This window comes from Phaethon lepturus, unplaced genomic scaffold (assembly GCF_000687285.1).
Source record: "Phaethon lepturus isolate BGI_N335 unplaced genomic scaffold, ASM68728v1 scaffold27026, whole genome shotgun sequence".
In the NCBI taxonomy this organism is placed as follows: Eukaryota; Metazoa; Chordata; class Aves; order Phaethontiformes; family Phaethontidae; genus Phaethon; species Phaethon lepturus.
Genome location: NW_010546037.1, coordinates 4,170 through 16,318, shown reverse-complemented (window position 1 = coordinate 16,318; position 12,149 = coordinate 4,170). Strand labels below are relative to the sequence as shown.

General features: G+C 40.1%; 1 protein-coding gene across 1 annotated transcript in view; it reads left to right on the top strand.

Moving 5' to 3' along the window:
• MPPED1 (metallophosphoesterase domain containing 1) overlaps nt 1-11,826 on the top strand; it is a 49,741-nt gene extending 37,915 nt beyond the window's left edge. The window contains exons 4-6 of the mRNA XM_010289177.1: nt 2,368-2,483; nt 7,130-7,243; nt 10,864-11,826. Coding sequence (XP_010287479.1) covers nt 2,368-2,483; nt 7,130-7,243; nt 10,864-10,982 — 349 coding nt within the window. The 3' untranslated portion in view covers nt 10,983-11,826. The remainder of the gene's footprint in view (nt 1-2,367; nt 2,484-7,129; nt 7,244-10,863) is intronic.
• The last annotated feature ends 323 nt before the right edge of the window (nt 11,827-12,149 follow it).

Genomic DNA, 12,149 nt, shown 5'->3' with positions numbered 1-12,149 from the left:
TAAAAACACTCCTGTTCTGACAATGGTGAGCTCAACGTAAAGACAGGCTGATGGAGCTGCACGGGCTGGGGTTTGCTTCTGCCTGGCAGTCTTACGTGGTAACATCGCTGGTGGCTTACTGCAGGGTAAGCCAGTAACTAGAATCGTAGAATCATTTAGGTTGGAAAAGACCTTTAAAGTCATCAAGTCCAACTGTAAACCTAACACTGCCAAGTCCACCGCTGAACCGTGTCCCTAAGTGCCACATCTGGAAACGTTCCAGGTCAGGTTGGACGGGGATCTGAGCAACCTGGTCTAGTGGAAGATGTCCCTGCTCACTGCCGGGGGGTGGACTAGATGGCCTTTAAAGGTCCCTTCCAACCCAGACTATTCTATGAGTCTATGATACACGTCTCTTCAATACCTCCAGGGATGGGGACTCAACCACTTCCCTGGGCAGCCTGTTCCAATGCTTGACTACCCTCTCGGTGAAGAAATGTTTCCTAATATCCAATCTAAACCTTCCCTGACACAACTTGAGGCCGTTTTCTCTTGTACTATCGCTTGTTACTTGGGAAAAGAGACCAACACCCACCTCGCTACAACGTCCTTTCAGGTAGCTGTAAAGAGTGATAAGGTCTCCCCTCAGCCTCCTAACTGGCCCATGAGTCACCACCCCAGAAAAGTGTGATTTCATATCCCTGATACAGGGATATGTCAAGCCAGCGGCCTTGGTCTGAGCAGCCTGACTCAGAACAAGGTTTCCACTTCATTGCTACTGCTGTTAGTGTCTCTTCTTCACACACCTTCCTCACCTCCCTCATCACAGCTTCTGGAGGCTGGGATATATTGCTGGTCCCAGTGGCAGATGTATAGAGTTTCACTCCCCTCCACCCCACCCTGGGACACCTGCTTATCTAGACCCTGGTTATCCAGGGCGTGTGGTGAAGAGCCAGGAGATGAGCTCTTAGCTGTGGACACAGAAAACCTTTCAGTCATCTGTCTGGAATAGTTGAGGCTCTTTTTGTTGTGGAAGAAAGGCAAGAAACCTTCTGCAAATCCCCCTTCTTCCTTTCCTTGTACCAGAATTTTCTTTTCTTCCCTGGCATAAGCCACATCCCTTTATATTTTAGCAAGCTTTGTATTTTTAAAACTGTTTTCAATAAGTATGTGCTTTGCAGCATTCCGAAAGGAAAACTGGAAAATACATCATCATGAACACATGCTAATTTTTGAAATGTTAGTCAAGCATCAGTAATGGAAGAGAATGAATAATAGCTTTATGGGCATTTTCTTTTGTTTTTACCATACATGATGCAAAGCGGAGTTCAGAGAATTTGCTTGAAAGGATTTTTTCTGCCTTTTGATGCAGTGAGGGAGTGTAAAGCTTTCTTCAACAAAGTAAGATCTCGAAGCGAACTCTGGTTGATGTGTATGTATTAATAAACACTAAGGCTGCAATTATCATAAACCTTATTAAATCACAGCAGCCTATTTGTTGTTCTCCCAATATGGATACGGCCAGAAGACGTCAGTCAAAAAATTATAAAAAAATGCCAACCCAAAAGTAACCCCTCAATTTTATGACCTAGAATTAGAGCATAGTCAGCAAGACATAATTCACCACTGTGATATAATTGCTGTGAAATACAGTTTTTTAATCAATGGGATAGCAAGATATGGATAAATTGGCTTCTGACTGGCAGTGTTACAGTCCCACTGCTCCATGATGAGCTGCTCCATAAATATGTTTTAAAAAATGTAAACGCCCGTCTGATAAGAAATCCTGAATATGGAAAGTCTTACTTAAAAGCAAGTCAACACACCTGAGGACAGAAGAAAATTAGGTGTAAGAAAAGAAGCAGTATTCTTGTTCTGATGAGACATTTCCAATTAGGGAAACAAAGCAGCGTAGATGACGTCTCCGACTTTGGAGCGGGATCTGTCGTTGTGCCAGGGTCTGTCCTTGCCCAGCTGGTCATAGGCTAGCGGCCAAACGTGGTGGGAGCCAATGTGAAACATAAATCCACACCTAGGTATCTGAGACAGGTGGTCTTTTAGATCTTGCAGGAGTCCAGCATGCTAATCCACACATGGAGATCTTGATATCTGGGTCTTATAAGGGTTGCTTTTCACCTAGTTAGAGGAATACTGTGAATATTTTACCGTACGCTGCCTACTGAAAGTGGTAAGGACTGCACTGTTTTGCCACACAAGTTGAATAACACTGGTTGTATGGAAAGAGGGTTTTACTGCGCACACAAAGAGGAAAATGAATGCTATTTGTGTCTCCAAATTCCATGCTAGTAGAGAGTCAATCTCCGTATTTTAATTAGATAACCAGTACATGGAAGTAGCACTGAAGACATTCTCCTCCTCTCTTGGCAGGCAACCTTGGTTTTATGGCTGGGGCTTTAATCTTCCACGAGGCCAAGCACTATTAGAGAAATGGAACCTTATTCCAGATGGAATAGATATTCTTATAACACATGGACCACCTCTCGGTAAGAAACTACTAGTGCTCTTAGCTGTGTATTTCAGATGATTATTCAGTAACTGATGTCTCTCCTTAGACAAAGAGTGCAATCCTGACTTGTTTACAGAAGTCAAAAGTAACATCCGTACTGATTTCAGCAGCACCAGGACTTCAGCTCAGGTTTCTGTTTCATGATTAGCTATTCTCAGTGGTAGGGAATTAAATAATGGCTTAAAAAATAAGACCTGAACATGTAAAGCCTTAATGAGCTTTGTAAATTAGCAAGGTCTAGCTTTCCTATGCATCCGTCCTGCATCCACTCCTATGCATCCACTCTGCCACTGGTAAAATCGGTATATTTAAAGCATGGGGCCTGCTTGAAGAGAAATGCAGGAGTGGGATCTTCTTTTTTTAGTCCTGTCTTTCTCCCTCACTTGCAGTAACGTTCCCCCACCAAGAAGTAATTTCGTATTTTTCTGTATTTTTCCTCGTCATGCTGACTTTGACATGCTGCCATTGTTTGCCTGTTCTTTGGACAGTGTGGGTGAATTGCCTATCTGTAATACAATCTGGCAACACCAATAGACCAACAAGAAATAGTTTTGCATTTGTGTTTTACAAATATTAATGTAGCTGATACAAAAGCCAGGAGACATTTCTTCTATTCCTAGATACTAGTGAAATTATCTGTGTTATGTAAATAATATAATCACAGAAACTTGTCCAGATTCAGTAAAGGCTTAAGGCTTTTAACATGATTTTCAATCTATTTAACATATAGCCAGCTATATTTAACGCCGCTATGTGTTTAACTCTCACTAATTTAATAAATGGACACAAACGTGAAGCATGTACTTAAGTGTTCTGCCAAGCCTTACGGTGGAGGAGTGCTTTGTGTGAAATGAAGGCAGTGGGTTTCTTTAAACCTTTAGAGTCCCCCATTTCCTGAAGCTAAAACCCTCTTGTCTTCCACCCTTTCTTCTCCTCTTTTCAGAACTTGGAGGAGAAAGTATCTAAAGGGTTTGTGTTTTGTTGTTTTCTTCAGAAAGACATGTTTGCATTCCACTGCTCACTAATCCTGGGGGAAAGGGCTTCTTTGTGAGCAGGGTTTCTCACAGTAAGGGCGCGTGTTTTGATACTTCACCTAAGTGGAGTCTCATGCCATGCCATAGACTGATTTTAATATGGACCTGTATCATAAAAGCGGATGGCAGAAATAAATTGTTTAGACCTTGAGATATCGGCATCAAACAGTGAGTACTGGGGATAATCCCTGTCAGGATCCAAGGCATGACGCTGGCTCTTTGATAGAGTTTTATTTATAAGTCATGTTTAGAACTTTTTCAGAAGCTTTTCTAGCACTTTTAAAGCCATTTTTAAAACCAGCAGATCAGCTGTAAAGAAATCCAGGCTTCAGCTGATCCAAAGAATATCCCTGTATCTAGCACTTGAAATTCAGTGTTGGAAAGTGGAGAGAGGGGTTCACACCACCCAGCTTCAGCCAGCTCACTGATTTAGCCCCCAGGCCTCTCCAGGCAGCCTCTGGGATCAGCAGAGGGAGGAGAACCTCTAGAGAGCACTGCAGATCTGGCACTCAACAGAAGTGCTTTAATAATAAATTTAATAGTAAATTTAATAATTGAAAAGTAATTTAATAATTGCAGTAATTCCGAGGAAGAGCTGCCCATCTCCACTGATTGTAATGGGATAACGTGAATTCCCCTCATCTCCATGTCTCAGTAGTTGTTCTTTTTTTTTTTTTTTCATTCTTAAGCTTCAACCATCCTCCAGGGATTTTCTTTTTAGAAGTTCCCATTTCTTTGTCTTTTTCTTATTGATGCATTAATAGATGGCTCAGGCACAGAGCCCTGTGCCTGAGGGCATCAGCTGTTGGTCTCCCTGACACCCATGGCAACAAATACATGAGGCTTCAAAAGAAATTAGCACTCTGCCTAACTTACAGAACCTCCTTATTGTGTAGCTCTGTCCACAGACATTTTGGGAGACAGGATCCTCCTTGACCCTCCCAGCCAATTATTTTAACCAGAAGGCTGATTACTGTTGTTCTGATCTTGGGCAGCATTACTAGAGATGTTCCTAATGACCATAAATAGCAATCAGTGCTCTTGCAAATTCCTCTTTTTTTTTCCTCCAGGATAAATGCCTAAATTCTGTCCATCATCCATTTTCTGTGCTGCTTTCTCATTCCTTGACTTCAAAGGAATGTGCATCCTACTAAACTAAGTAATACCACATTATTAGATTTAAAATTGCCTGCATGATTTAGATGCAGAAGCACCATTAAGAGTTAATGGACTTTGTGTTTCTAAGTCAGTTAGCCACGTAACAAAAATGAGTCATTTTTTTTCTGCTTTAGAGTAGTGCTTTGGGATGAAACCAGGGCAGGGATACACAGGAGGTCCACACAGGATGAGAAAACGAAGGTTAAAGCAGCTATTATTGACCATTTTATTAGTAACCTGTTTATTATCAATAAACATATGCCATGTATTTCATAGCTTATGAAATATATTATTCATGATTATGGGATCAGTGCTAATGCTCATTTCTATATCAGCATTTTTTTGTTACTTTTAGGTATAGTATAACTTTTTAGGTCTTATCCCTGATTCCTAAAGATCTGCATTTATGATTCTTTTATTTCTCTTCAAAAAGTTCACTTTGTTTGTTTTTAATTTAATTTCACTTTTAAGTCTTCATTTGTAGCTGTCTGCTTGGTTGTCTATGACAAAGATTTATGCTTTCCTGACAGCTGCAGAAACCTGTTTCAAGTAACCAAACGTTAAAAAACCCTAAGATGAACTCTAATTGTTAGCTAGGTGTAATCAATTATTCTTAGTTTGTGTAGTCAGGTGTACATAATAAGCTGCAAACATATGGGAAAGCTTCAGAAGGGTGATAATGCATGTAAACAAAAACATGTTCAACATAAATAATGCTTAATTTAATGGAGAAGTTAATTGTATGGATTTTTGTTTTAGTGAAGTTTTTGAAGTGGAAATACTTTTGGCTTTATGTTCACCGCAGACGTTTTGACAATTAACTGTTTCAAATCACTGAAGTAACGAAATCTATGGTTATAATGTGTTTGCTCTCAAAAAAGCATGACTGGATTCCAGAGGAGTTGCTGGTCTCACTTTGACATCTTAACTACTTACTGTTTCCTACAGTGAATTTTGACCTGCATTGGATACCAAGAGTGACTGGTAAAATCAGTTACAGAACGGAGCGTTGCTCTGCTCTAATTCAGTGGGGCTTTCTCTTTGTATATACCCCCAACAGGAGCCAAGCAGCGTCTTCAGAGGCATCTGAGTGAATTAGGAGTCTATAGCCATTATCAGAACTTCCTCTTTTTGACACTTAGGATGCTGCATTCCCAACTCATTTCTGAAAATTGGACTTACCTTTCTGAGTAACTATGATAGAAGGGCAAATTTTTACCATTTTCATAAAATCCCACAGTATACTGAGCCCAGTTTTCAAGTGCCGGCTTCTAAAAAGGTATTTCTCAATGTGTGAACCCAAATAGAGCTGAAGCTCTAGCAAATCTTGAGAGCTTTTCCAACAGTTTGAATACCACAGTTCTGGTCTGTTAAGCCAGTTGGTTAGCTGCTATTTAGCCATGCTTGAGTGGACATCAAAAGTAAACATCTGAAAACTAGGTCCAGACTCTATGGATCTCTGGCTGACTACACTTTTCGCAAAGGCACAGTATGTTCACACTGTTGCAGCAATCCAAGAGGTACAAAGCTATGACAGGCACACGGGGAAAGTACCAGAACAACTAAAGAAAAACAAGATGATTGTATCTTTTAGGTTTCCAAATTTGAGCCTGATGAAAATGGCAGAACAATAGAAAGAAAACAAGATTGGTTATTGCAAACCCTCTAATACAAGAACATCCTTCTTACACTACTACTTTGAAGGAAACACGAAACAGTGTTGGCAGCAAGCATTCCCCTGCAGTACGTTTCTAGACATATAAGCAAGTTGATGTACATTTTTGTCTATATTATAAAAAATGCATTTTTATACAAACTGTGTGCAAGTAAATATAGCACTTAAAAACATCTGCTGCAGAAGGGTTGAGTTTCTCTTCCTATCTGAGGTCCATAGATTTAGGCTGGTGGGGCTTTGCTGTTTCATAAAGTGCTTAAACCAGTTTTACTTGAGGATGTTGTTTTTAGGAATGCTGTGGGTTTCTCTGTAGTTTTATTACTAGCAACACGGATTCCATTACATCAGTTAAAGTGTTCAATTTAAAAAACTCGATCTCAGGACTAGATTTTGGACATACTGCTCTGTACACCTCACTCTCTTAAAGGAAGAAGAATGGATAAAGCACTGAGCTTTCCCATTAACAGCAGTGCAAAAATGCTTTAATTGGAGCGATTTGTGATTTTTTTTCCTCAAAAAACAACTGGCAAAAGTTATCATAGTCCTTTTTCCTCATGTGAGCTTTTATGATTTTCCTCAAACATTTTTCCTTCCTTCCTCTTCTGCTTACCAAGGAAAACGCTGTTTTTTTCTGTGTGAATTCTGTGGCTGCTTATGAAAAGCCATGAGACATGAAATCTCAGAAATGCTGTATAGCATTTGTACAGCTTTGCAGATAACCTATCTTCTTTTAAAGCTTTCCTTTCTTTTCCAAAGGTTTTCTAGACTGGGTTCCTAAGAAAATGCAACGGGTAGGATGTGTTGAGCTGTTGAACACAGTCCAGAGACGAATACAGCCAAGGCTTCATGTTTTTGGACATATCCATGAAGGTCAGAACACATTTCTTTCTGTATATATTTAGAAACCACAAACACAGAAGTTGTCTGGTTTAACTAGCATTTTGAAACCTGAATGTCTGAACTGAAGCACTTCTGGAATTCAGATACTTATTTAGCTGCATATATAGAGATGAAATTGGCTGATGCCCACATTTCAATATTTGTGCTTCAGCTTCTTTTTCAGTTTCTGTATCTATAAAACAGGGTGATGCCTCCTTCACAGAGAGGATTACTGTGAATTTTGAAGTAAGAACATGAATCCAGTAGTTACAGAAAGTGACTAAATATTAGGATTGATGGATTGTATTTTCCTCTGCTGAATCTCTGTGACTTAAGAGAATTCATATAAGCTCCCTGTGTCTCAGTTCCTGTGTTTGTAAAACGGGTAAGAATGCATTGAAGGCTGCTTCTGAGGCTTAATTTTCAAGATTATATAATAAAGGTTGTCTCCCCATCAGTGCATATATGAAGTTGAAACCAAGAGGGATGTCACCACTGACTTGTGAAGAAGTTCAGGATACTTATTCATGTATTTATTTGCTTTGGCAGGGGAAACATTTTGTACCCAGACAAAACAAAGCCATTCTCTTGACTATTTGATTTTTAACATGAAAAAAATGAGTTCCCTTCACCTAAGTCAGTAAATGGTGACAAATACTCTGCTGAAGTCAGTGGCAGCAGGAGTTCACCTCCAGGCAAGGGGAAAGGTAGATGCTGTCTGCTATAGAGACATCTGTCCTGTTCACATATCATGGCAAGAAGACTTCAAGCAGTGCCCCCACCAAAAGAAACCACTGGGCTGTGCAGAAGCATATCCATTGGCATGTAAGCATGTATTATCAGCTGCTTAGTTCTTGGCAGTGTTAACTTACTGGCAGAAAAGGTGCTCTACAACTGCCAGTTTTCTGCTTCTGGGGCTGCTCCAGCCTTCGAAAGATACCTGTGGGTCTCACCAGTGGAAAAATGAACCAACGGAAAAACTGGAGTAGCTGGCACTCGGGTACGAGTGGTTTTGTGAAGAACCATTACCCTTCCCAAGAAATCCCTCTTGACTTGCTGCTGGGGCCTTTCACCATGTTAGCTTAGGATTGACGTTGGTGAGAGGTGTGCTGGTGTAAAGTTGATGGAGAAGACATTTTAGATGAAGATCATTATTTTACAGCTGGGGAGTTAAATCCATTCTCCTCATGTGTCTCATCTGCAGTGACCTGTTAAGGCCTGGTTAAAGCCCAAAGTGCTGTTACATCACAGAGTAAACAAACAATGCATAGGCAGTATTTTTCCTAACCCTTCACTGTTATAGCAATCTTTGAGATTCCGTATAAGAGAGCCGGTGAATACAGTTGAAACTCGTCTTTTCAGAAATAGTAAGCCAAATGAGTTGCAGGGGGTATAAGCAAACAGTTAGCAAGCTATGAAGCTTCAGGCAGGTAAACAAAATCACATCTGCTAAGACCAAGCCCAACTTTGGCTCCCAAGGGAAAAGAATGGCACCTCCACAGAATGGTAAATCTTGTGAATTAATACAGTTGGCACAGTACGTATCAGAACACAGAAACAAGGTATTCTTCTTCTTAACTACCATAATTTAGAGAAAACAAATGGGGAATGGCATAGCCTGTTTTGCAGTGGGATGCTAAATCTCTGCAGAGGAGAATTCCCACTGCAGACAGCCTGTGCAAACGAAGCTGCTTTTTGTAGAGAGAATGCATGATTTGAACAGATGAGTTCCTCCCCTGACTGAGCATAGCTACATCTGCAGCAGTCATTTACTGAACGTCCGGGAGGAAGAGATGCTTAGAAGAGATGTTTCTTCTCTATTCCCCCTCTGCACTGCTGTCTCTGCCAAAAAATACCTCTACACATGGGCTTGCTGCTGATCGACCCATGGAAGTGACAAGCAGCATGGCAGCGACTCTGGCTAAAATCGTGGTTTGCCCATTACAGCCAGTACCTGGATGAGGTCATGGCCAAGGAAACTCTGTTGGCAGTAGGGTGGGGGTGAAAACTATAGCATTAGGAATCTTCCAGCAAAAAGAGCGTATTAGCAGGCAGATTCTGTTCTCTCCAAACACGTAGCTGAGGAGACAGAAAGTCCCAGCAGCAATGCTGACTGTCCTCTGTGCAGTTTTTGTTTTACACAGAACAATTGTTCTGTGCCAAACAGCAAATGATTTAAAGAAATGTCTGTGACAGGAACCTGACAGAGTTTTCTTCCCTCCCTAGTCCCTAATTATAGTGTGTTTTTTCCATGGGGAGTCCAGGAGGCCCTGCATTATTCAGGGTATTTTAAGGAACAAAAAAGAAGGGAATTTGGCTACTGTTTCTTTGTTTGTAAATTATGCAGCTATCAATGCTTCTGTAAGACACGAAATTGCACTCAGAAAAACTGTAGGATCCTGGGTACCTAGGATTTGAATAGCTGGAACTCAGTGTATGTAGCAATGAGTACGTTTCACTATTAACTTTGTTAATGGTGAGATTGAATCTTAATACAAATGCTTTTCAGGTGATATCCCCAAAATCATGTATTCCTGATTGTGAATGCATTTCTTCATGTTGGTCATAATATTTCAATGCAATATTCAAGTCAGTGTTTCCAACATTAAGTTTTTAGTTTTAGTGTAATCAAGCTTATGTTTTTTTTCCTAGACATTCATGAAAAGATTTTTGACAGTGGAGAGTATGTTTGCTTTTTCATAACACCAGGGCTGCTGCTTCACTTTCTGAAACAGCATTTCACTGTATTTCTACAAGCATTAGAGCTGGAATTTTGATTTTCTGCAGATACAGCTCTGGAATTGTTTGGCTTGGGTGTCTAGTCAGACGTGAGATGTAGTTAAAGCTTTTTCGCCACTGGTGAGGCAATACAGAAAGGCGTTTTCTCGCATGGAAATGTTATGGTGACTTGGGGTGTGAATTCACCTTGTCTGTCAGAGAATGCATTAATAAAGCCATTTTTTCTCTGCCTGGGCAGGCATTTTAGTGTCTTTCCATCAAATTTGGTGGAAATCGGTCAATAAATTCAAACACATAGGAAGAAGAGGTTCCCACCAGACAAATCCTGCCCAGGTGCACATGCACACGTATTCCCCTTAGCCAAGCAATGCCTTTTCTTCATTGATCGCTTAAAAGATGTACAACACAGGACAGAAAAAAAGGTGGAAAGATGAAAATTGCCCAAAGTTTGCTGCACTGATGACAGCGAACCTAGATGATCGGAAGTATGTTTTTGTCAATGCTGCAATTGCCTAAGCTTTATCTCCTCATCCTTTCCAAGGCTGAGAAGGTTTTAAGAAAAAAAGCTTTGCAGAGAAAAATACCTCTTTCTAAGGAGGTTTGGCGAGCTGGCTGCCCGAGATTATAACCAATAGCTAGTGAGGGTCCATTTTGCTTTCCTTACACAATTTAAAAGATGGCAAAAAGTTCTGCTGTACGATGAAGATGGTATTAACTCAGGAGACTTTTATGTTTTTCATGAAGAGAATTTTTAAATTTCTTCTGAGTAATAAAAGCGGCACTTGTCATTGTGTGATAAAGGTGAATAATTAAAAAAAAAGAGAAGATAATAATGAATAATGAGAGTAACCAGAGTTTTTCTTTCTTCGTAGGTTATGGTGTCATGGCTGATGGAACTACTACCTATGTGAATGCATCTGTGTGCACTGTGAATTACCAGCCACTTAATCCACCTATAGTTATTGACTTACCTACTCCAAGGAACACATGATTGTAATGGGGATTTAAAGTTGTGCCCAACACATTAGCAACTTTATATTGCTGGCTGAGAATCCCAGTAGGGAACCATTCAACAAAAAAGCAAAAACCTTCTTCTTTTTTCCCTGCTAGCTCTTCACAGATAAATTTTGAGTGACAAAAGTGGATGAGGAACAAAGACATTTTGGTGCCAGAAACAGATTAAAGACTTAACATTTCACCATTAAAATATTTGTGAACACAGAAAAGTGAATGCATTCCACATATATATATACATATACATATATATATCTCTCAAGTAGGGACTTTTGTATATACCGTACATTATATTGGACTTATTAAAAGGACAATGTCTTTCAAAGGAGTGTTTCTTTAAGAAAGTTTGCAGTTTAAACTTAAGTGTTTAGACTAGGATTTCCTCATTTCAGATGTTTCCCAGTGAGCTCTTGGTAAAAGAAAAATGATGGTAAAGATGTTTTCCCTTAATTAACATGGCAAATATAAAAGATGGTGCACGAATGACCGGTCACGGGAGGAAAGCTATTACTTCAAGTCCTCCAGGTCTAAGTCTTTGCATCTTTTGAAAACCAATGCAATAGAGGCCCTAATTCACTGTACTGAAATGAAGTTTTACTACATCTGGCATTACAGATGGTAAGGGAAATGGTGCATATTGCCGGCATGCTGTAAACAGCTCAACATTCAAAAAGGGAGACTGTTAAGTGCAGTATAAACTCAGGAATTTGTAACCTGGCCTCGCCTGTGAAAAAAACGATGACATTTCCCTTAAAAAAAAAAAAAAAAAAGAAAAAATATAACTGTTTTCATATGGTAAGGCGATATGTGATTGTATGTAAAAAGAAAAAAAAAACCACAAAAAAAACTCACTCAGTGTTCAGTAGTGGTATTTTAAATAAAACCCACTGGGACTAGTTGTTTAAAACCTGTTAATGGGACATGCAGCCAATGATGAGATTACTGGTTTGAATTTGGCCCGAGTCAGGAGTGATTAAACGTCATTGTGATCATTTTGTCCTTGGGGAACACTATGGATGTCAAGGGGAAGGGGTCGTCATCCCGAGGTGGAGTTTGGGCATTCACTTTTGGGTGGCTATGTAGTAGTGTGAGTGCGATGAGCAACAAGTACACACCAGTGGGTATGGGGCAGGGGTCACCTCAC